At 45.2% G+C, this 23857-nt stretch overlaps 1 protein-coding gene across 1 annotated transcript; it reads left to right on the forward strand.

Moving 5' to 3' along the window:
• The first annotated feature begins 622 nt into the window (after window positions 1–622).
• Window positions 623–22575, forward strand: IL12RB2 (interleukin 12 receptor subunit beta 2). The gene is made up of 17 exons (XM_082766484.1): window positions 623–788; window positions 2583–2642; window positions 3393–3489; window positions 3854–4180; window positions 5075–5189; window positions 6253–6431; window positions 6620–6756; window positions 7250–7394; window positions 10158–10237; window positions 14154–14364; window positions 15296–15496; window positions 16575–16676; window positions 16759–16914; window positions 17195–17332; window positions 18777–18864; window positions 19724–19823; window positions 20119–22575. Exons 3-17 carry the CDS (start codon window positions 3432–3434, stop codon window positions 20632–20634), a joined length of 2553 nt encoding a protein of 850 aa, XP_082622610.1. The 5' UTR covers window positions 623–788; window positions 2583–2642; window positions 3393–3431; the 3' UTR covers window positions 20635–22575.
• The last annotated feature ends 1282 nt before the right edge of the window (window positions 22576–23857 follow it).

Genomic DNA, 23857 nt, shown 5'->3' on the forward strand with positions numbered 1-23857 from the left:
GTTACTACGAAGCAACGCTGCCGGGAAAGCTGAGTTTGTTATCGACGCCTAACAAAGAGGAGGGACAATAGTTAACGGGGACCTTGTTAATGATAAGCTCTTTCAGATATGGTGGCAGTCCACCAGCGGGCTGATTGAAAATGTGCAAAAGGCAGCACGGACCGGTGCTGAAATAGCCACGGGGGTGCAGAGGAGCAGCGGCTGCACCTGAGGACAGGCTGCTCCCCCCCACCTCTGTCTTGCGCTGCGGTTGCCTGAGCACTTCTCGTTCCAGTCTACCAGCAGGTAGTGAGAGTTATACTTTGGGTTTCACAGGCTTTTTTCTTTCTTTCTTTTCTTTTTTTTTTTTTTTTTTTTTTTTTTTTTTTTTTTTTTTTTTTTTTTTTATTCTGGTAATCTTCACCCTTTTCTCATACCTAGGCTTTCTGTAATTGAAATTTCCTGTGCCTTGCCTTCCCTGAGAGAAAAACGGGGGCTGGGAAGGAGGGGAGGGGGAGGGAAGCTGTGAGTAGAGCTAACTTTTGAGCCAGCCTCTTTCAGCAAACCTCCTTCTTACCTCTTCATCTCCCCCCTTCGGCCGCCCCCGGCCCCGTCCAACCCCGAGCTCTCGGCCCCGGCCGGCACCCGGGACCCCACCGGGACCCCCGGGAGGGTGAGCTCGGGGCCGGGCGGAGCCGATCGGCGCTGAGGGGAGGCGGAACGGGCCGGGCCGGGGCGGGCCGGAGCCACCGTGCACATGCGGGAGGCTCCCGGAGGCTGCGGGCTGAGACGAGCGGCGCGGCCGCCCGGTGAGTACCCCCGACGGGGCGGGCGGGCGGGCGGCTCCGGGTGGCTCCGGAGCTTTTTTGGGGGGGCATCCCCGGTTCCTACAAGCCGGCTGAAGGCAGCCGGGGAGCCGCCGTGCTCCGGCAGCTGCTGTGCTGAAGCGTGAGGGCTCGTTGTGAGGGGCAGAGGCGGTGCTCAGCCCCCCGCCTGCGGCTCAAGGCACGCAGCGACACCCGGGCAGCCCCCGGGGCTCCCGCACACACGGCTGTGCCCCTCGTGTGCCGCTCAGCAAGACTTTTTCTCTTTTTCTCTCTTTTTCCCACACCGGCGTGGAATCTGGGGATATTCTTTTTTTTTTTTTTTTTTTTTTTTTTTTTCCTTTTTTTTTTTTTTACAAAAGCTTGCCGTGTGTCTTTGGTCCAAGCCGAAGCCTATTTCTCCTTCTTTCCCCCTCTTTTGCCCCGGTCGTGCTGTAGACGGCTGGCTGCTCTCTTTTGATGCCGCGTTGAGTTGTCTAGCGCCTGAAATTACTTGAAGAAGCCCCGCTTTTGGGTGGTGACTCAGGTGTTTGGGGTACGGTTGTGCTGTCTGAGGATGTTTACAGCCCCGGGGCGATTTCAGTTTTTTGGAAAGCAGGGCATTTACCTGAAGACCTCGGGCTCTGCGATTGCTCATCCCGCAGTTGCAGAGCACCTACAGACCTCGGCGTTACGTGCACCGCTAAGGCTGGGGCGCTGCAGCATTTTGGTCTGAAGAACCCCTGGATTTAAACAAAAAGCACGGTGTTTATGCATTTTGGGCAATTCTTTTATATTTCCCATCATATGAGAGTTCATCTTCTTAAAAAAAGATGTGGGATGGCTCCTGTCTCATTACACAAAACCAACCTAAAATAACTTTTTTATGTATTAATACACGTACCAAACGTTATATTGTCCATGTGTCCCCCTGGAAGTGCCCGTCCACAGTAGCAAGAGGGGTGATCAGGCTGTGAAGTTTCGCTTTGCAGTGGTTTGCTTGAAATAATGACATCAGGCTGTTAAAATAGCTGCATCTCTGCAGCAGGTCATAGGCTATGGAAAATGGTCACTGGTGTGTGCTGTGCTGAAGGACCCGATTCGCTCTCGCTGCTGCTGCCTCTCAGCAGCGGCAGGGCAAAAAAAAAAAAAAGGAAACAGTTGTGAATGCTGATCGCAAGCGCAGGGCGACTTTAAGTGCTGAATAATCGGTGTGACCGATTGCATTTGTCACTGCCGGTACCCCAGTGCCGGGTTTGTTCAGGAATTCGAGGCATGGCATCGCTTTGCATTTGAACCGAATTTCTGAGCGATCCTGCGGAGCTAAAAACACCTCAAAAGCTCTGTTTTGTTTGGTTTATTCTTAACAACGTGCTCACTACCTATGTCTGCATTTTTTTATTTTTATTTTTTGTTAGGGTAGAGTTAAATGTTCATAAATAAGCTGTGTGTGATGTTTTTCACTTTGGAAACTCATCTAAAGAAATTACAAGGCTGCTAGTTCCCAAAGTCATAGCCGACATTTAATGCACGATGCTTCGGCTCTGGGAATCTCCAGTCTGTGTTAGTCACCTGGCATGAAATCAACTCCTTTGGGTTTGGGGGCTTCCCTGGGAAGTCTGGGCGTGGGTCTGTTGAAATGTTTTTGGTAATGGGGCTGCTGCATCCCTCACATGCAGCAGTGGACGTCGTATCTGACTCCAGACTGACAGTCGGGTTTTCCTGCCCAGCAGACGCCCTTAGTCCCTCCTCACTGTTCATTAGCTCGTCCTTAACTCCCTCTCCCTGGTGTTCCCACAGCGCTAGGCTGCTGCCTCCAAATGCGTGCCACGGCTGCCTGCCCCTGCGGAGATGTGAGAGGTGAGCCAAGTGTCCGGGCTGGGCGCTGGGAAGCACCAGGCGTTTCTACCACATCTTTTCTGCTCTGGATTTGGCATGTTAAAACGTTGTCTTGGGGAGAAATAGCACATGTTCTTACTCCCTGAGAAGCTGAAGGGGATGGAAGGTGAGGGGGCATCATGTAAATGTCTGTGAGTATCCCCAGGAGAGAATTAAGAAGCTTGAGAGTTGCTGTTTCTACGTACTGGGTGTTCAAACCTCCCTGGTACGGTGTGTTCTTTCTGCTGAAGGCCCTGCCAAATTTTGGCTGTTAGGCAGCTGCGAGGAGCTGGAGAAGTTTACTTTAAAATTTTGGGATCTGTTCACTTCTGCACAAAAGTGGAAGGCAGGAGGTGTAAGAGCAGAAATGAATAAGGAAAATATTTATCCTTCACACAAGGCGTACTTAGGGTCTGTTCTGGGTGCATTTCACAGCAAGATTTTTGGTTCTGGGCTTGCAGGGCATCTTTGCGAAGGAAGAGAGCAAGAATGTCTGTTTTGAAAATGCAGAGTTGTAAAGTACCTGCAGTTCTGACGTTCCTCTAGCTATTGAGCCTGTCTCTAGGGAGAACCAGGCTGAAAATCAGCAGCTGCACGGGACAGCATCTTGAGAGTCACTGCGCAATGTCAGCAGAGACAGTTAATTAGAAAGGACCCATCAAATAAGCATTTTGAATTTTGTGAAGTTAAAAAATACTACCAATATTTTAAAATGATTTTTTCACTTTTTAGGAACAGGTAAAAGGTACTCATTTCTCTATAGGAAGCAAAATGTTATTTGCATGGATTGTGCCTGCAGCAATTTGTTTGTTGATGCACTTCACAGCAGGTAAGGCTTTATATATATATATATATATATATATATATATGTATATATATATAAATTATCACTTAAAAGAAGCACTCTGGCTAATTATTTTTTTCTCTCAGCAGTGAAAAAACAGGTCTGATTGGTAGATTTTGTCTCGGGTTGTGCTTTTTCGTACGGTAATTGGTAGCGAGGCTTTGGTTTCTGATCTCCAGGTAATCGGATCAGTGAAGACTGTGCACAACAATATATTACGAGTTACATATGCAGAGACAGGAAATCTTACATTAAAAATTTGGGAAGACCCTCTTCCTAGAGGGCAGCATGCTTTACGGACTGAATGATGTATTCATTTTAATATTTTTTTTTCCCTATTTTGTTGCAGAAGCGTGCAGTAAAGGAAACGTGACTGCTAACAAACTTCCCCACGGGGTCACAGAAATATGCGACAAAGGAAATATGACTGCTAACTCTGCTTCGCATGTCCAGCCTGGAACTAACATTACCCTCTCGTGCCAGCTGAAACAACTGAAATACAATGAGCAGTGCAAGATAGCTATTTTCTTTAACAGTTCCGAACTAATTATTAATTATGGCACTTCCGTGAGCACCAAATTTCAAGTCCGGACATATGGCAAGCACATGTTTACTTGCAAAATAGTTTGTGAATACAAGAAAAAACTCATTTGTGGAGTCGATATAATGTCTGGAAGTAAGGAGAATTTCGTTGTTTCTTGTTCTTAAACGTTTTCTGGGATTCCTCTGAGACTTATGTTAAGAACTAGTATGTGGGTGGCCTTTTCCAGGAAGGGTGCTGTGTTTTATTGGCTTTGTATCTAAAATATTGCTGGCTGGAACTATGCAACAAAAGGGGGCTTCCACACCCGGATTCCCAGCCGCCCCCATGGGTGTTGGGATCTGGAGGGCTCTGCGTTCACGTCTGGCCCTCTGCACCCACTGTGTATCACTGTGCAACCTCTGAAAAAGCCAATGTGCTGGTTCACGTGTAGTGGCACTGAAATGCTACCCAACTTACTCATTTACTATTGTGGAACGAAGGAGTTCCAGTAATTGAAAAAACAGAGAGGTGCTGAATGAAACTGCTTGTTCAGAGCAAGCATAATAATGCTCACTCTCTCCTGTTCTATGCTTGAAATACACCAGGCTCTTCAGGACACAGGAGACTTGCAAGAATAATTCTAAGGAAATTTTAGATTTTCTTCTTGCTATAGAAGAGCAACTGCTGCAGCAGTAGTCATCTTCTGTATGAGTGCTTTGTTGCCTTTTTTTTAATTTTTTTTTATTTTTTAATATAAGGAATAATGGTTGACTGCTCCAAGCAAAGCTTGGAGTGCCCAGTCTGATAGTTGTTCAGCACTTGTATTCATTTGGTATCCTTGCAAATTCACTGCGGGGTTGCTCAAGTGTCATGTCTCAAGAGACTGCATGATAGACTCAGCTATTTTCACGTATAGCGACCTCTGAATCCTTTGCACTTAATCGCTTGTCATTAAAAAACAAGCAAACAAAACCAAACCCCAGCATTTCTTCATATTTCTCCTCTCAACAATTTTAAGGAAGAAACTGATAAGAGTATCTGTTTAAGATCCTCCAGATCAGCCAAGAAACGTGTCATGTATCCAGTATGGGACAGATGGCAGTCCTACCTGCACCTGGGATAAAGGAAGGCTTACACACATAAACACTACATATGTAATACAGTAAGTAACACAGGGGAGTAGGCACTTTAATACCTGTAATAATAACTTAGAGGTGTTTTTAATTTTATTTTTGCACTGTTTGTTCCAGATCCAACCTTTTTAGCAAATCGCACAAGAGTTGCTTTATGAATCGATCAGTCCAAGGCTGCCATGATCACAAAAGCCAACTCTCTCAGCTGAAAAAAACCTTTCCTGTTTACATTTGTGTGTGCTGCACAGCAGTGGTTTACTCACTTCTGGGTTAAGTGGGTAAAGAGAATAAGCCAAGTCATGGCTCCTGGTTTGGAAAGAGATTGTTAATAGTGGGAGTAGTCTTAAAACGGCAGCTTAAACCCGCTGTTCTCCTGCAGTGGATTTTCTCTATTTAGTGATTACGTGATTAGCAATGCCTGCAACAGAAAAGCTCTATTCAAGCAAGTATGTGGGTAGAAAGAATTAATGTTGATGCTTGCAATCAGCTGGACAGACTGAACTACTGCCTGTTTATTTTTGGAGGTACTGTATGTGACCATCTCTTTGTCCTGCTAAGCTCACTATTACCTGCTTCTCTTGGCCAACGTAGGAGCAGCATTCCTAGTTTATAGAAATTCATCATTGCTCCTTAAGCAGAAGGACACTAGATGGTTAATTCACAGAAGAGGAGGGAAGGATGGGTCCTGTAAGTGTTGCAATGGCACATAGAAATACAGCAGTGCTTGCTAGAAATTTATTAAGTATATTATAAAATGCGACAGATCAGCCCAAAGCAATGTGATATAATCATCTCTGATTCATGTGGAGGAAAGTACATGGAGAAGCTAAATGAGTTACCTTTACAACGGGTTGAATGACAGATTGAGAATGAAAAGTCGTGTTTGAAGCCATACCATCTGACCATTAGACTACAGATAAATTAAATATTTAATCACCGATTAAACTTAATCATTTAAGTTGTTCAAAGAGTTTCAGCAGATCCGAACCAGCACAATTTGGTAGAGATGTGTGCTATACCTCTGTGAACTCGGGGATTTAACTTTCACAGGGTACAGGGAAGCGTTAACCGAGAGGATTTGTTCTTTTCTAGGCTGTCAGATGGCACTGACATCTTCTGTTTTCTAGAAGAAAATCTGAGTAATAAATTTGGCTCGCTGGTTCTGAGCAAGAAGTTGAATTTTGACTCCACTTACACAGTTGTGGTTGCCGCCTCCAACGAACTAGGAAGTGCTTTTTCACAGCCACTCATGTTCATGTTGATAGACATAGGTAAATGTATTACTTACCTTCGTTCAGTTAGAGCAAAGTGAAAACAGTTTGAGCACCATACCTTTGTTGCTTAAACCTGTCAGAAGAAGTATCCATCCAGTCTCAACTCGTTATTCTATTTTCCATTAACCCTCCAGTTGTGATGCATGCCTGAGTGCCATTTTCTTGTTTTTGTTTTTTGCCTCTAGTGAAACCACATCCTCCGAGATTGTTGGTGGAATTTGAAAATTCTGTGACAAATTTCACATTTGTTTGGCACGATGAAGTACGAGCACAGCACTGTAGAATAAGATACCGTCCGCTTACTGGTTATGCCTGGAACACGGTAATCCTTTGTTGGAGAAGGAAGGAAGTTGTGATCCTTGGAGCTTGCTTTAAAATCCTTGTTTCTTTTTAGAGTCAGATTTTCAAATTGGCCTCTCTCTGCTCTCTAGCATCATATTTGAGAAAAACTACTGACTACTAATCAAAACCTCCGTCATTGGTCTAAAACTGAAAGAAAGTAAAACTCTCATCCCGTAAAAATCTGCAGGCATGAATAGTTCCCCTTATGTCAAGTATGAGGCACCGAAGAATCAGAGCCTATGTTTGGCACACTACTTTATCAAAATGTGGTCGTATCTGCCCAGTGTAGCTCATGGCTACGGGTATTCAATTTACAAATGCTTGGGCCTTATCTAATGCTGGTTGGAAGTCTTTGTATTTATTTTAAATGCTGAATGCAGTGCTTGAAGTTGAGTAAAATACACAAAACAGAATATTTATCAACTTTATTTCTTTGCAAGTTTAACGTTATATGTCCTTTATCTCCATTAAAGGTTGAAAACGTCAGTAGTGAAAATTTCAGTCTTTATGGTCTGGAGCCTCATACAGAATACGAATTTCAGGTTAGCTGTAAAATTCATCCTGAGAGAGGACTGTGGAGTAACTGGAGCGTGTTCCAAACCCAGACTCCAGAAGCAGGTAACACAATATGTGTCTTGGTACACTATGCCTGTCTGTAAAGTGTACATAGAAGTGTAAACTTTAGGTAACAAATTCAAAATGCTGCTTGGTTTTCAGTCCTGGTTAGATGCTCTGTAAATCCAGAAACAAAGCCAACAGAGAAGTGAACTTGTGTAACAGAACAGCCTTCCTCATGAACAAAAAAGTAAGAAAGAAACTGTTTAAGTTTCTTATGAAACAGGAATTTCAAGAGCTCATTGAGAAATTCTGAAGGATTTATTCTTTTGACATTGCTGGAAGTTGGAGACATTTTCTCCATGTTGCCTGAAGCCTTAGCAGCAGCGTCCTGCATTCCTGCACATCTGGAAAAGTCAGAGAAAGTTTGTGCAGCTTAAATGGGAAAAGGAAAACGTTTTGTATTGGTTCATATCGAAGCATTTTACTGAATTTCTGCAATAATAGCATACAAAAGTCAGGATGGCTGCCAAGCGGCCCTCAGTCACTAAGGAACCTCAGGTTTGGGAAGCACTCTCTGGGTTCTTGAGCTCACTTGACAATTTGCTGAGGAGCTGAACGAATCGGCCAGGACACTGCCTGTTCTGTCAGCTTCAACAGACCTGGGGGAGGTTTTAACAAAATGGTTTGATTTTGCCAATTCATCTTTTTCCGAGTAAAGAAAATATTTCCTTTGGAGAACTCCCAGGTCGCTTCCTCCACTAAGGAGTGGAGTCATTGGAGATCCGAGTGGTTTTAACCTGGCCACACATTCCGGAGAGCAGTCCCCTCATGAATTGCAACGTGAGCAGATAATGTTTCTTGCTTCACAGGACTGCACAGCAGATTCCAGGGAACACACAGCACAAATGTGGGGGCAATTGTGTTAGTTTGTACCAGTTCTAATACTAGAGGTCTTGGCGGTGCTGCAGGCTCCTATATGTGCTTGCTTGACTTCCCACTGAGCTGTATGAAGTCACAGGCTGCAGAACTGTCAGTTCTGATGAAAGAAGAAAGCTTCTCAGAAGTCTGTGTTTTAACAAAGATGTGTTGGCTGCTTTGGCATTCTCTCCTTTCATATTGTACTTGGCTTTCGTTGCTCCTTTTTTTGTGAATTACTATAAGACCTTCAGGCTCCTGCAGTTATTACTCATGGTGTTTACCACTACTGACAGCATCAGTTTCTGTAAGAAGCATTGATTGATGCAGAAGGTGTGAACTTTTCCTTCCCTCCCCCACCTTCCTCTCAACAGTTTTCTTACTTTCCTGATGCAGTCCGGGTTGCTATGGTACTTGTGGTCAGCATTCCTCCTCCCCAGCCCGTGCTGTAAAACAAGAATATTTCCAGCTAATCAATGTCTTCTGACATCAGACTAAGTGTTAGCAAGGTGAGGCTGCAGGTAGCGAGCTCTGTCTGCACAATGGTTTCTCTTCTCCAAAGGAGTTGAAGTTCTACTAGAGAATTTGGCCTTTAACAAATTCAGGAGTGTACCTTTTTAAGGTGCTTTTTTTTTTTTTTTTTTTTTTTTTCCACGTCTCACCAGGCCTGAGCTGCCACAAAAACTTGCTTTATGTGAGTACTGTTCTAAAGTGAGCATTTTTTTCTAGCTAACTTATATAGTTCACATGTGAAATGAACCTTAAAATCTGGGCTGGAGTCCAACAGAGGCAATCTGATTTATTTTTTTTCCTGCTTTGAGCTCGCCGCTTCCTCCCTCGCTCACAGTGAGTGCATTCGGATTTTATTTCTTCTGTGGGTCCTGTTTCTTTTCTCTATTCCTGTCACTATTTGCAGTGGATACAGGATTGATGGTTCTTAACGTTACTGGTATTGAGGATTTTTTCTGTCCTTGAATTTAGTAAGTAACAGACAGCCCTAGTCCCATTCTAGGTGGGGTTGGGCATCAACTGCCTGCTGCTTATGTTATCCGTGACACTTATTGTTGTAATTTTATTAGTTTATTGTGTGCCGGGACCTTGAGGAACCAAGCTTTATTATCTTTTATCACACTGGCTGTCTTTGTATATCTTTATCTGATTCTGAACTGCTTGAGCACACTGTTCACTAGCTTTTGCAGCGAGAAGTTTGCTTTAGTGTTATTTTGGAAGATTTACTCAAAACTGTAAAGTTGAATGAGTATCAAGCAGTCTAAACACCAAGGGTTTTCCGGAAGTATCTTCCCAGGACTGGCTGTGATTCTGCTCGGTGTTTTGACTACTAAATGTTAATTCTGTAAACATAATGAAAATCTTGGAAAGAACCGGGCTTTAAAACTACGTATGACAAGGTCCTACCCAACTAGCTGTTAAAGACATTTATTGCCCAGATCTAGATAGCAAGGAGCGGGTACACAAAATTCCTATCACCTTAAGCTGTCCGTTGTTTTAGAATTGATATAGCCAGCCCTAAGGACCTTCATTAGCCCAACTTCTATGCAAAGGTCAGAACTAATACTGTCACTGTGATTTATAGGCTTCCGTGAAAGTCAGTGATTACAGAGTGCAAAATAGTGCCTGGAAGAGCATAACCCTCTCTTATTCTTGTGCTTTGGTCTCTTTGTGACTGCAGTCATCATGGCAGCTGAGCTCCAGCCGGAATAGCAAATATAGACTTAAAATACAAGATAATACTTTAAAGGCCACAGCACGTTACATCATTTCAGAGAGATTTGAAATCCTAAATTTTAGTCATTTCAGGATTTTTACCTATGTAGCCTATTCAATGTCTTGTTTGTTTGCTTCAAAATACAGTCATTAATTCTGCTCCCTTTTTTCTTTGACATCCAGTGCCCACTGGTCTCTTAGATGTCTGGTACAAAATGCAGGATGTGGACTCTCAAACACAGAACATTTCTCTTTTTTGGAAGGTAAGACGTTTAGGTAAAACTAGAGCATATACAGTAATAATCAGCAACTTTGGAGGGTGAACTCTACTTTACATGTTTGCTGGAAGGGTGTTTAACCAGATAGAGCACAGGGCTCTTACCACTGCTTTGTCCAGAGATATAGAATAACTCTGCTACCCGAGGCTTTCCTCACCAAGATATAATCAAATCTTTTTCTGTCTAGAATGTCCCTTTAAAAGTTTCCAAAGCTTTCCAGCGTATCATGTCAGTGAAAAGCAGATAATGGCCGCCTAAAGTAGAAGTATCACATTCAGTTACCACCTTTCTCTCGAAGACAGACATTCCCCTCCCACTTTCACACTGGGTCTAGAGGAGGTGATTTATTTTTAAAGGCCTTTATTTTAACCAAACTATATAAAACTTTTTAAAGCTGGATATAGTCTGGGAAATTGAAATTGTTTTGTCCGTGTTAGTGCTTTGTCAATGGTCAGTTGAATCTCATCATACTGCAGGAGCAGAAGGAAACTATTTTTCTGTACAGGTGTGAAACAAGCAACAGGCAAGCCACATGCAAAATGGTTGGCTAATAATAAAGCTGCAAATCTGAAACTGGACAAACTCAGTGCAAGTATTTTCATATACAAGGGGCAGAAAATATTTGGTTGTTTGGGTCTGCTCAGTAAGCTGGAGGGCTGGTGGCTGAGGCCCTATAAAGGAAATTATGATGTCCCAAATGCAAAGTAGCTTCAAAAGAATTCAGATTACAACTCACTTGAATAACCTGCGGATTAAAAATTCCACATTACTACACAATTTGGGCTCTTTTCTAACAACATGCTCAGTGAAAGTTTGTCTTCAGGCAGCAAGGAGCTGTCAGTGACATCTCTCCCACCTCGTGCTTCAGATTCTGACCTCAGGGACCGCATTAACAGAGAGAAGCAAGGCAGCCAGACATAAATAAAAACGCGTTGCTGGGCTTTACAGGCTCCTTATTGCATCCTTTCTGTGGAACTTGATGCATACAGGTGCCACCCAAGGTGCTCAGTAACTCAGTTTCTCCAGTCTTACCGATACAGCACTAAGAAGTCAGGTCGTAGGAGGGGTGTTCAGATTGTGGGGTGTTTGTTGCAGTGGTTTTTTCAAACCCATTAAGATTTTTATTTTTTTTTTAAGCTTACATTTTCTTTGACTTGCAGTTTTCAATCTGTAGTTAATCTTCCAAATGCTATATCTTCTCTCCACAACAAGTAGTACTACACTGTAAGTGAAAGCAGCAATTCTCGGGTAATTATTTGACTTTGTGGCTTTAAGATGTTTACCTTGCAGTAGAGTGCTGGCAACACTTTCTTTATCTACACGGACTTCCTGTAGTATCATTCATAAAATGGGTGTGATATGTTGTTTTTATAGTTTTCAGAACAGATCCAAGGCAGAAGACGCAGACAGTACAATGTATTACCAGTGTATGTTTTCGTGTTTTCCCATTAATTAATACCAAGGAAACTAGTGCCAGTTTAGTTTCATCAGGGTTTCAGAAGGTTTTCAGAACAGGTTCAGACACTGTATTTGTCCTGAGACACTGCCAAAGTGTTTGCAAAACTGCAAACATTTTCCTATTTTTAAGGGTTTTTTCCCCACTTCCTTTTGTTTAGTTTTGTTTAGTTATGACCAAAAAAAAAATCAACAAAAACCCAAACAGCCAAACAAATTAACTAACTACGTAGGAACTGTAGGAAACTGTGAAACTGATAGTATGAAGAGTGCGTTCAGTCACCCAGAGTGGAAAAAACAGCTACAGAAGTGTTACAAGTGACAGTATAGATTGACTCTTCAAAGCGATGTGTATTTAAGTGGTTGCGTTTAAATAGTTCTTTATCTCATTGTGGCTTTTATCAAAATTCTAGATTTCACCGAAATCAAAACTTGCTCATTTTTACGTATCTAGCTATGCAGTCAGTGCTCTTTTTCCCCTTGTGAGAAGTGTGACTTCAATCTGAAGAAACAGAAATTGGTGTCTTTCACTGCCCCTGGGTATGTTTCTGTTCGAAGGGCAGCAGTTCACCAGCTAAAGAGCTTCACTGAACTGGACTTACACAGGAATATATAAATAAATAAGAAATAAAAAGAAAGATATGTAACCTTAAGAGAGAATTTCAGGCAAAATGTGTGCTCTTGTCCCTATAATTAGGGAATTAACTCAGTTACACTTTTGCTTCAAAAAAAAACAAACCCAGCAATCTGGTATGAAGAATACCCAACGTGACAAAGATGCAGGGTCTAATAAATTTAGCGAGGGAGAGATTCCAGGGGTCCTTCTTTCGGAGGGTCATAACTGCTACCAGGGAACTCTGTTCAGCAACTGAACGCTGGGCATACAAAATGGGAAACATCTTTGTGGAGGCACTAAATCGTCAGGTAGCACATTATCATGTTGTGATCTGGAGAAGGAGAAGAAAGTGGCACTTACCAAAAGGTGAGATGGGAAAAATGTGGGCAGATGCTGCGGATTCCTAAGAGAAGAGCAATGAAGGAGCTGGAAAAAGGTTTGGGAATGGAAAGGACAGGTCACAGGGCTGGGCTACAGCAAAATCAAAGGGAGAACTCAACACAGGTGTTACATCGTGCAGCTGTTACACAGACGTGCAAAATAATGGGAAAAGGGAAACTGCAGCCAGTATACTAGTCGATAAAGCTGGGCTGTTTGGAAAGTACATTTTTTTTTTTTTAGTAATAAAAATACCAGTTCATTTGTGAATAGTATTCTCAGGCTGGTACTGAGGAGGAACTATATTGTCTTTAAAATGCCATAACTATACTCAACAAGATGACCAAGCAATCCCTCTAGCATTGCCATGCCATGTTTCATCCCTCTAGCATCGCCGTGCCATGTTTCCTCTTGCTTTTAGAAAAGAAAATAGTAAAAACTGCTCATGTGATACCAAGAACGTTAGCTGGAATTTGCTATTGCCCAGCCAGTAACATTGTCACTGTAACTACCCTCTTCTGTGTTAGAACAAAAAGGGAGGAATAAAAAATTTCCTTCAGGTGAAAGCTCCTGACTGGGTACCTTGAGCATTTGAACTGGGGAGATGCCCTGAAGCACCATCACAGGGCAGGAGATCTGGAGTTCCAGAAAAAGAGGCTTTTTTGGAGGGCTGATAGCAGGCTCATAGCCTGTACAAGGCAAGTGATCTGTCTGATCTTCTAATTATGATCACTGGCTCCCAGGAGGTGGTGAAATGTTACTTTGGATGTAGTATTTCTTGGAAAGGAAGAAAAACATGTTGATTCATTATTGCCAGGAAATAACGAGCATCCCAGCCGCCTTCACAGAAGGGTCTGAAAGTAGGGCTTGCCTCAGTTCATGGTCTTGTGTGGAAAAGGCTCCGTGGCCATTGTTCGGCTGGGAATCACGCCGTGAGTGCACAAACTGCGGCCAAGTGAGTGTGGGAGAGCCTTCAGGAGGGCTTACAGGTGTAACAAAAATCCCTTTCATGACAGAAGGTTAGTTTTGAAGGAGGTGAAATACTCGGTTCACGTTACTGAATTACCTCGCTGAGCTAGTCGCTTTGGTGGTGGCTGAAGAAAGGCTTTTTTCTGTGCTTAAATTCACTGTGGGGAGCTGCTTAAATTCACCGTGGGGAGCTGTGCAGGTGCTGCAGCTGTGTGGTGCACTCACCGCATGCTCATCCCGCAGAGAGGCAGCAAATCAGCTGGTTTTGGCAACGTACACCCCTTTTGGGGAGCCAAACCAGTGCCTCCCTCCTGGGGCAGTTCTGAAACCTTCCCAGGCAGCTCCTCGGTTTGGTACAAAGTGTGTTTGCAATGCACCGAATGTTGGTTGTTGTTTTTTTATTGTTATTTATTATTCCCCCTCTCTCCCAGTCCTTGCTGCTGTCAGAAGACTGAAATGCTAAGAAATGCGTTTTCTTTTCAGGCTCTGAGCAAGTCAGAAGCAAAAGGAAGAATCCTGCAGTACACGGTGACCTTGGAAGCACTAAATCGCAGCGGTTCCGAAGCAGAGGTTACCACACAAACCAGTTACACCAGAACCACTGCAAAGATGGACTACAGGATAACAGTCACTGCTGACAACTCGAGGGGAAGCTCACCTCCTGCAGTCATCGTGACTGACCTAGGCATCGGGGGTAAGGGTCTGAGCCACAGGAAATAATACCAGCTCTCTGCCTTACACTTTTCATGGCTTTGTGCCACAAAAGCATCCAGATCCTACCACTTTGTGCTCCTTAGGGTTGATCTCAGCGAATCTGCAGTGGCTGGAGTTTAGATCCAGTTACAAATATTGTCAAGGGCAAGGGTGCAGGTTCATGACAAGTCAAGTTGCCCTGAATTAGTACAGCTGTGACTGTAACTCCTTCTGCTGACATGGGTGGAAGCCTCCCTGTAAGCTAGGCAGGCTGACACAGCAGAAAAGAAACTATGCAAAATTAAATAAAATAAAAATAAAAATCATGGGAGAGGGCAGAACTGCATGGAGAGTGATGGTGAGGGGAAATCACAGCAGAAATAGAACTGCATGTAATTTCATGGAGGTAGTAAGGCAAGGACTGTTTTGCAGGCTCAGTCCAATTGTGTTTGTTACCAAAAAAAAAAAAAAAAACATTCAGAAAAGATGTTGGTGTTTTGAAAAACTGGGGACTTTCCCCACATTTTCTCCTGCAGGACAAAGTAACCAGGGCCTGTCTGTGAAAGGAAGGACTTTGGTCTTGTGGGAATCTTGCGTGTTTGTGGTTGTAAGGCAGGAGCAGGGGCATTACTGGGTGCTGTGATGGGATCTTTCTAGGGCTTGGGGGTGGCAGAAACAAAGCTATGTATGTTCAGACCACCACACCATGAGACAAGGTAAGGTTATGGCTGTATTCCTGTCAGCACAGGCAGATTTCACCCTAGTAATCACGACCTTTTCTTCCAATCTTAGTTTATTTTCATACACTGCATAGCATCAGACTGGATGAAACACAGTAAAAAAACATGTAGCAAACTTATCAAGTCAACCTGGCTAAGGCAGTTTGTGCTGATGGTGTGGTTTTTGTTTGGTTGTTCTTTCTTCCATGTAAGATTTACCTCCTCCTCAGAAAGTTTCTGCTCTCCCGATGGGAAATGGCAGCATCTTTGTCAGCTGGAAACCTCCGAATAAATTCACTGCATTCATCAATGGCTACGTAGTGGAATGGATGGACACACACCGAAAGAAGAGCCTAGCACCTCCTCCGACCTGGATAAAGCTCGTAGCATCCAACCTGTCTACAGTGATATCAGGTAACTGCCACATAGAGATAGGACGGTGCTGAAGTGCCATTTTATTTTGGAAACTGTTTAGGAAAAAAGTCAGGTTCTAATTTTTACTTATTCAGCATAAGAAACTATGGTATTTAAAGCTTTCTATATAGGAAGAAAAAAGGTCAATGGCTGCTTTGAGTTCAACTCAGCAAGTCCCTCAACTGAGATTTATACCTTGTAAGTAGAATGCCTCCAAAAAAAAAAAAAAAAAAAAAATCAGTCCTTCTGAAATGAAATAAAACATTTAAAACTCAGCTGGAACACAAGATGAAAGACTTAACTGTATTTCCATTGTAGCAGTTATTTGCTACTCATCCAAACCAGTGTCTGTATTCTTTATATCAGCTGTAGCTGTGAAGTTACAGAGTGACAGACAGTGTTGTTCTAGTTAGTCTTTCCCGTTTTCCATCCTGGTGTTGTGCCTCCCTGGATTTTAAATCCCTGCTCTTAAGCAACTGGAAAAAAATTAACCAGCAAGTTCATGCTATTACTTCGTAGTCTGTTTTGAAAAATAGAAAAATAAATTACTGTCACTCATTCATAACCCCCATTAAACGTTTTGGGGGGATGATGTTCGTATGAAGTCATGAGGAAGAAAGGTTGTTAGGTTTGTGTGCCTCCTTGGTGACCTTACACGTAGCAAAACCCTCTGTGGCATATTGTAGAGTAATAAGCTGTGTAATAGCCACTTTCCTCCTCTGCTTACCTTGAGCACAAAACGTGGTCCAAGGTTTTCTTTGGAGGATTCAGGTCTTCTGACAGCCACTTCATGAAACAGCAAAGGGTTTCACCCTTGAGGAGTGTCAGTATGGGTTTTTAATACACAGTAAGGTTGTGCCAAGCTAAATAGGAGACCATGATGCACTTTTTTTTTCTTACTTTATGAAAGGTGTGTAATAAATGAGACAGTTCATCTCAGATCTCTCAGGTAATAGTCTCATCTCATACTCATATGTAACAGTCATCTCATACTTGCAGGTAATGAAAATATTTAGCCATAACTGTAAATACTTTCTTTGGGTAATTATCCACTTTTATTTTTATTTTTTTTATTTAGAACACATAAAAGATAACGTGTGCTATGACATCAGTGTATTTGCACTTTATCAGGACAGAGCTGGACGAGTGGCATCAGTCAGGGGATACTCGAGAGAAAAAGGTAAATCGCGGTAATACCCTTCCAGAGATTTTTAAGCCAGCTTAAATAGTTCAGCTTTAAAAGTCAGTCTTGTCTTTTGTAGCACCATCAGCTGGGCCCCAGATGTACACAACACCGCAGACAAATGGTGTCTTGGTTTCGTGGGAGGACATCCCTTCCCACCAGCAAATGGGCTGCATCACGGCGTACAACATATATCTGCGAAAAAAGGACAGCGAGGTAGCTCCGGCTGTCTACGGTAGGTGTCTGGTGAAAAATGACATGGTGTGCACGTGCTGTGCATTGAGAGGAGAGGGGTGGGGGGAGAGATGCCTTCAGACAGCACTGTATGGCTGAGGAGTCGCAGACAGACACTCTGTAGTGAGGTTTAGCAGCAAGATTCAGATGCAGAGCTCTGCTACAGCTGTTCACAAACAGCTTCTCCATGCTCCAAGTTCTGGAAACCCCATTCTTTAGCATTAAACACAGTAAAAACGTGTGCTAGATGCTTCATTTTCTTCTCCCTCTTTTCCTTTCAGCCATTTCTAATGCAACTTCCCAACGCGAATTTTACATCACGAACCTGCAACGCGGTGAGAACTACATCCTGTGGATGACAGCATCAACGGCTGCTGGGGAGAGCCCCTGGGGCAACAGGGAGCTGGTTTGCTTGGAAAGTAATGAAGCTCTTGGTCTCTTGCCCCCAGCAGAGAGGTTCTGTCCCTGGCCCAGTGTTTTCCACACACTAGAAATGCTTTATGCACTTTTTAAGTGCTGAAGATCTCTTGTTTCAGCTGGGTTTAAGATGCACCGTACTTTTCTTTGTCTCCCACCTCTGGTTTTGTGCTAAGCTTTTATCTGCATCATTGATAGTTCATGGCTAGCAGCCTTGCTTATTGCAAAGAGGGAAAGAAGGGTTTAACCTTTCAAGTTGCTTGCCCAGGTGTTTGTGCACATCAGGTTCTGGCACAGATAACTATGTACACAGATATCTATGTACAGGTCTTGCTTGCCTCAAAGCCTCACATGGGAACCCTCACTGTGGTACAGGAGCAGCTGTCACCTCAAAGGCATAGGGAGCACAGAATTACGAGTGAGCTTGTGTAGTGTGCAAGGCTATCTTACGTGGTCCCTGCTTCTGTGCTGCCCAGGGGATGCAAAAACGAGCCCCTTGACAAAAGATTTTTGACCACAGACAACAGAAGTAATCGGGTTTTGTCCTGCAAGGTGAATTGTTTTGATCATGTTTGTTTTGAGCCCAGATCAAAAAAAAAAAAAAAAAAAGAGTAAAGGTATTAGATAAAATTTGTGCTCAAGTACTGTCAAAAAGTTTCTTCTGCTCAGTTTCCTCGCAGTATGCCACAACAGGAATCAGAGTGGAGAATGGGAACCTGACCTGTAAATACAGCACATCTCAGTAGCTTGCAGCAGGCACAGGCTCACGCACTTGGAGCACAAACTATTGCCAACAGCTCTGGTTTAACAGCTCCATGCTGTGCAGACCCACGTGCAAACTGAGAGAAGGCTCTAACTTCTAAGCAGCCGAGCTGTACGAGTTCAGAAATACATTGCCACAGCCTGGCGATGCTGCATAGCCCTCTGGAGGCACGCTCATTTCATGGTCTCAGAAGAAGCCTAGGGAGTTAAAACAATCTGGACAAGTTAAAAGTTTTCCCAGCAGAAAAGTGTGGATTTCTGAAAGTTACATTTAAAATAAATGGTGCAAGCATACTGAAGCCAAGCTATTCACTGAGACCAGTTAAGCCACTGACAGTTTATTAAACATGTACTAAAAAGCTCCCTAAGATCTTCTCTACTTAACACCACTCCCTTGACTTCCTCTGCCAGGGGCAGGTTCAGTACTAGAGGAGAGAGACCAGCAATTGCACATTTTGGATTCAGGGCTATCTCGAGAGGCAGCAGTAGACCTTCTAATGTGACAATGGACCGTTTTCTCCAAAAGCCATCAGTCCATTCAGATTCCTGATTTTAAGCCTAAAAATTTTTGCTATCTTTTATGAGTACAAGCACTAGTCAAGCCATGGTTGTTGTCCAATTTGAACACAGATATTTATTTTTTCTTATTTAAAAATACCAAAATGTGTGTGTTCTGTATTTCAGGTGCTGTGGACTGGCTCGTCGTCGTACTTACGTGCAGCTTCTTCGTGTTTTCAGTCTGCGTGTGCTCCATGCGTCCTGCAAGAAAAGTGTGAGTACATCGACCTGCTTTGGTTCAATAAAAGATAGCAGATAAATAAATAAAAGATAGTCCTGTTAGAAGGCGCAGGAATGTGCTTTCAGGACATCTTGGGGAAGAGAGAGGATTGTTTTGAAGAAAGGTTTCAGATTACGAGTGCAAGAACACAAACTGTGCTTAAAATACAGCAGTAGTTCATATCTCAGATGGTTTAATCTAGAGCTTAAGGCCTGCTTCCACTGAAATAAATTTGTACAATCCTTGGTAACTCCCTGGGAATGAAGTCAGACTGTGACTAAAAGCCATTTTAATTTACAGCAACATGAACACCTCCCCAAGCTGCCCTTCCAGGACTGCAGGTCGGGGCCGTGCCTAGCACGCTGTGCTAGGTGCTGCTATTACTCATGAACAGCTAACGAGGGCTGGCAGGAAGAAGATGCTGTGCAGCATTTATTTTTGCTAAATCAGGAGTTGCTCAGCATTACCTCACCCCTGGCCTTGTACCTGGGAAACGTGAGCACCCAGAGCAAGCACCCCCTGATGTGAACTAAGACTGGGGGATTTGAACTCAGATTTGAACCAAGACCGGGGGAATTATTGTATGCTCTTTAAGTGTTGCAATGGCCCCAAACAGTTGAAAAAACATAAGTCAAAAGCTGTTCTGTCCAGTCAGCCAAAACCAATGCATTCCCCAAAACTTCATCAAGATCCATCTGTCCCATGCAGGCTGGGTTTCTGCTGATCTCTGCTAACGCAGACCTGTGATTAACAGCACTCGTCAGTAATTACACGTGCAAGCAGCACAGCCCAGTGCAGTGGCACTCGCAGGTATCAGCATTCATGCTTTTAATTTCTCTTGTTCCATTTGCAGATTGTACTCTCTGCTTTCTGCCACCGTGCCCCAGTGGCACAACAAAGCCATCCCAGATCCAGCTAACGCCACGTGGGCTAAGAGTTACGCTGCTGTGAAGGTAAATCACGCTTTGCTTCTTCTCCTAATCCCCCCATCTTCAGCGGAAAAAGCAATCAGAGCTTTGTACGTCGGTAAGCTCTTAATGCAGCAAATCCAGCAATTTCTGGCGCTGGATAAGCCCCGCTCCACGTTGCGTTGGGCTGCAGTGTGCATCACACAAAGGCAAGCACAACGCAGAGGTTTTTGCTTCTAGCAGTAGCTGCTGTGCGGAGGTGCTTGCATTTCAGGGGTGGGAGGTCGCAAGGTACTGCCTGCAGGATTAACGCGGCTGCTGTCCGTGTGCCCCTCACCAGGGCGAGCTGAGCGTGCCCTCCAGCCTGTTCCTGCAGGACACAAGCAGCTTCGAAGAGCCCGAAACCATAGAAGTAGAGGAGGGCTTCACGAAGACAGACTCCCAGATTTTCCACGACAAGCTCATCCTCGGCAAGGTTCACGGCAGAGAAAATCACGACTGGCAATCGGAAAGCAGCTTCGGGAAGCAGGAGTCGGAGTACGAGGCTCTGCCCAGCACAACGGACGGGGACAGCTACGAACACCAGCTCCCGTACTTGTACAGAAGGATGGCAGAGGTGACAGAACAGATGCAGCCTGCTTCCGAGTACCTCGCCAACCCCATCTCCGACAGAGCTCCAGGCTACCTGCCCGCAGGCATCCTGACCCCTGCGACGGACACCGCTGCCGAGCAGCAGGAGCTGGAGTGCAGCCCGATCTCTGTCTTCCCAACAACTTTTCTGACGCCCGTGTTTTCCTACGGAGGGAAACTGAATTTGGACACGGTGAGGCTGAACTGCAGCTCTTTCACGAGGTAGGGAGGGCAGAACGGCCTGGCCTTGATTTCTGCACTTGGTGGAGTATTTCAGCGCGTTTCACTGCAGCCGGTACAACAACTCGTATGGGACACCTCCAGGGGACAACAGCCAACTCCCAAACCTCTCCAGCAGTGCCACTCATGCCTTACACCGCAACGCAGCAGCTCTTCGCCCACAGAGCACGCTAAGGTAGAATTAAAGACAGAAGAGCCAGGATTGCTGGGGCTCAGCAGCCTGGCTTTTTGAGAGTTTAATTGCTCAGGCTGCCTTTATACAGCCTGGGTACCCTCAGGTCCCTGTCCCACCGACCACAAGCAACCAAGTCTGGCTTGAACTACATCAGACAAGCTAAAAATCATTTAAAATGATGCTTGCCCAGAAGAAAAAGTGCTGATTTCAGTAAGGGTGAGCCCTCAGCATCTGACAGGATCACGGTTGCAGCCTGTGCTCCAGCTGCACACCAGTGAAAAATGCGACATTTGGAAATCTGCATGAGCTGGTGCTAAACCTACATGCCCAATACCTCACAAACAGCGTTCCTCAAAGAGAGGGAACACTGGCACGAAGTCGTTGCATCCCCATGACCCTGGTGCTACAGCCCCATGTGGGCCCCAAAGGGTGCGAGATTTGTTTCTGCAGCAGGGCTGAGCAGCTCCATCAGCCCCCATGGCTCAGTTTGGAGAAATCCTCACCAGAAATAAAGGAAGAGGCAGCACATGGGTACAGTAAGTCAAATGGACCGTGGAGAATTTAAATGATTTATTGAAGCGTTCTAATTACAGGCTTGAAGCACGTGTTACACACGTAATGACTCTGTTTACTCGGTGTAGATATGTAATGCATATTTATAAATAGGATGTTGGGAACCTGCAGTTTTCTTGTTTTCTCTGTTCAAGCTCAAGTGCAGCTGGGCACAGAACAAAACACCCTTAAAAGCAAAGCTGGAGGTTTGCTCCTAGGGGTGAGGTTGTCCAGATTTGACCTTACCTGGAGCACCAGCTCTTTATGTACTTTCCCTGACTCAGGTGACTTCCCCACCCCCAGCCGGCCATACAAGCTGCTAAGCAGTGGCATAAATTCATGTAACAGCCTCCTGTGACACTAAAATCTGCTACCTAGCTTGAGGAGGAGACAATCCTTGGCAGCTCTGCAAACATCTCCTTTTAAAGCAGAAACAAATGTACCTGCAGCACAAGACTGCTGCTTCAAGGCCACAGCTCTCCCCACCACGTTTCCCTTAAATTAAAAATTTTAACTTCACCGCTGCATTAGGGGGATCTCTTTGCCCGTTCCCCTAGTTTTTATTCCAGATCCAGCTACGTTATCTTCTACAGGAGCTCTATAAACTGCGTACTGAGAACAAAGTAGAGCCAACATTGAGCCAAATGCTGGTAGATTTGCTCTATAGCTGTGCACCCCGCAGCAGCCCCCAGGAATGCAGAGCACACCATCACCCAGCGGCCTCGTGCTGTGCTCCTCGGGGCTCCTCCAACAGCAAAAACAGCTTCTGAGAAGCGGGATCCTGGGGAGCATCCCCCTGCTCTGCCTGCACCCAGCACGGGTGGGCGCAGTGCCCAGGCCCTCCTGCAGGCATCCCAAGGGATGTTTCTCTTACAGGGGCTGTGGCAAGGTTTGTTCTTCCTGTCCATCACCTCAGCAGTCCCTTTTGGGTGAGGATATTTCCCTTACTCTCCAGCCACTTGACACGAGCTCACCGCGTTCACGGCAAACACTGTGATGAAGAAAAAGTGACCCCCAGATGTCCCTCTTCTTGCTCAGGACACACGCACACACGAACTCCTGAAGGCTCAATGCAATCTGCCTCACCACAGCATCACCACAAGCAATGAACACTCCCCCCTTCCACCCCCAATTCCAACAGGGCTTTAAAAACCCGCAGGATCTGCTGCCTGCAGACCCCAATGAAGCCACGTGCCAGGAGGCTCCACAGCAGCTCCTGCAGCACAGCCCTGCTCACGGCGTTGCTGCGGGCTCGGCCTGGAGCTGTATTTCCAAACAGTGTTTCAGAACAGTATTTGGAACAGTATTCCAGCTTTCAGACTCGCTCACCCCCTCACAGCCACCCCCAAACCCCCGTAAGGTCTCCAAGCAGCTGGGCACAGCCTGAGCAGTGCATGGGCCCAGCAGCCCCAGCACCGAGGGCACCGGGACCTGCCCAAGGGCTCCACGGCCCCGCAGAGAACAAAGCAGGGCTGCTGGTTGGGGAGCTCAGCACAAGGAGAGAGCAGCTCCGTTACTGCAGTACATCATTTTTTCATTACCAGGCATTTCACCCAGGAGAAGAGCACACCCAAGAAAGTATCAGCTTGGGAAGTTCCCTTTTGGGATCCGCAGCTTGTCCCAGGTGCTGGCCCCAGCCCGGTGCTCAGACTGCTCCCAGGGGTGCAGGCATTGCCCAGCAGCAGACATCTCATGCCCAAGGTGTCAGAGCTCCCCTCTGCTCCACTCATCAGACAGCTCTCCATCTGTCAGCCGCACACAACCCAACCACCCCCCCCTTCCCAAAGCAGTTTTTCTTCAAAAAGGTTAGAAAAGAGCACTGCTGCCGGCAAATCGTCAGCAACCTACCTGTGTGCACTGACCTTCGACTTCAGGCACGTTGCTAGCTGCTTCCAAAATCACTCATCACAGCACGCCAGGACGCATTCATTCCCTTAAAGTACCAGGGTCCCACATGGGGCTCTCCAAAAGTCCTGCTCCAACTTGAGGAGACAAACGGCAGCACGGGTAGGGGTAAGAGCCAGCTACTGAACTCCTGAGGGTCTCCTAGCGAGGCCACACAACCCCTTTTCCCCCCGTCAGGCTCAAGTTCCCCAGCACGAGCACTGCACTCGGCTTTTCCAGCCAACCTCTGTGCTGGGGCACTCGGTTCTGGCTCAATTTCACCCCAAACCAGGCAAGGGCAGAGCAAACACAGGTGTGCAATGAAGGCAGCGTGGTCTTTGTAATGACTGCAGGACAAGCAGTGGGTTATAGCAGCTGCTGAAGTGTCAGCTCCAGGCGTACGTCCTGCATTTATTAAAGCAAGGTGTGGCTACACAAACCCATCCCAATGGGCAAAATTGCTATAGGTTTGAGGGGTGTCAACTCCCACATATTCACACCACTTTCTGATGTTCCATTTTCCTCAGAAAAACATCTTTTCTGACCTGTTCCCTGAGTCCCTCCCCAGCAAGGGGAAGATCTGGACCACTCGGGGCAG

The sequence above is a fragment of the Aythya marila genome (assembly GCF_965140915.1).
Source record: "Aythya marila genome assembly, chromosome: 8".
NCBI classification, from domain to species: Eukaryota; Metazoa; Chordata; class Aves; order Anseriformes; family Anatidae; genus Aythya; species Aythya marila.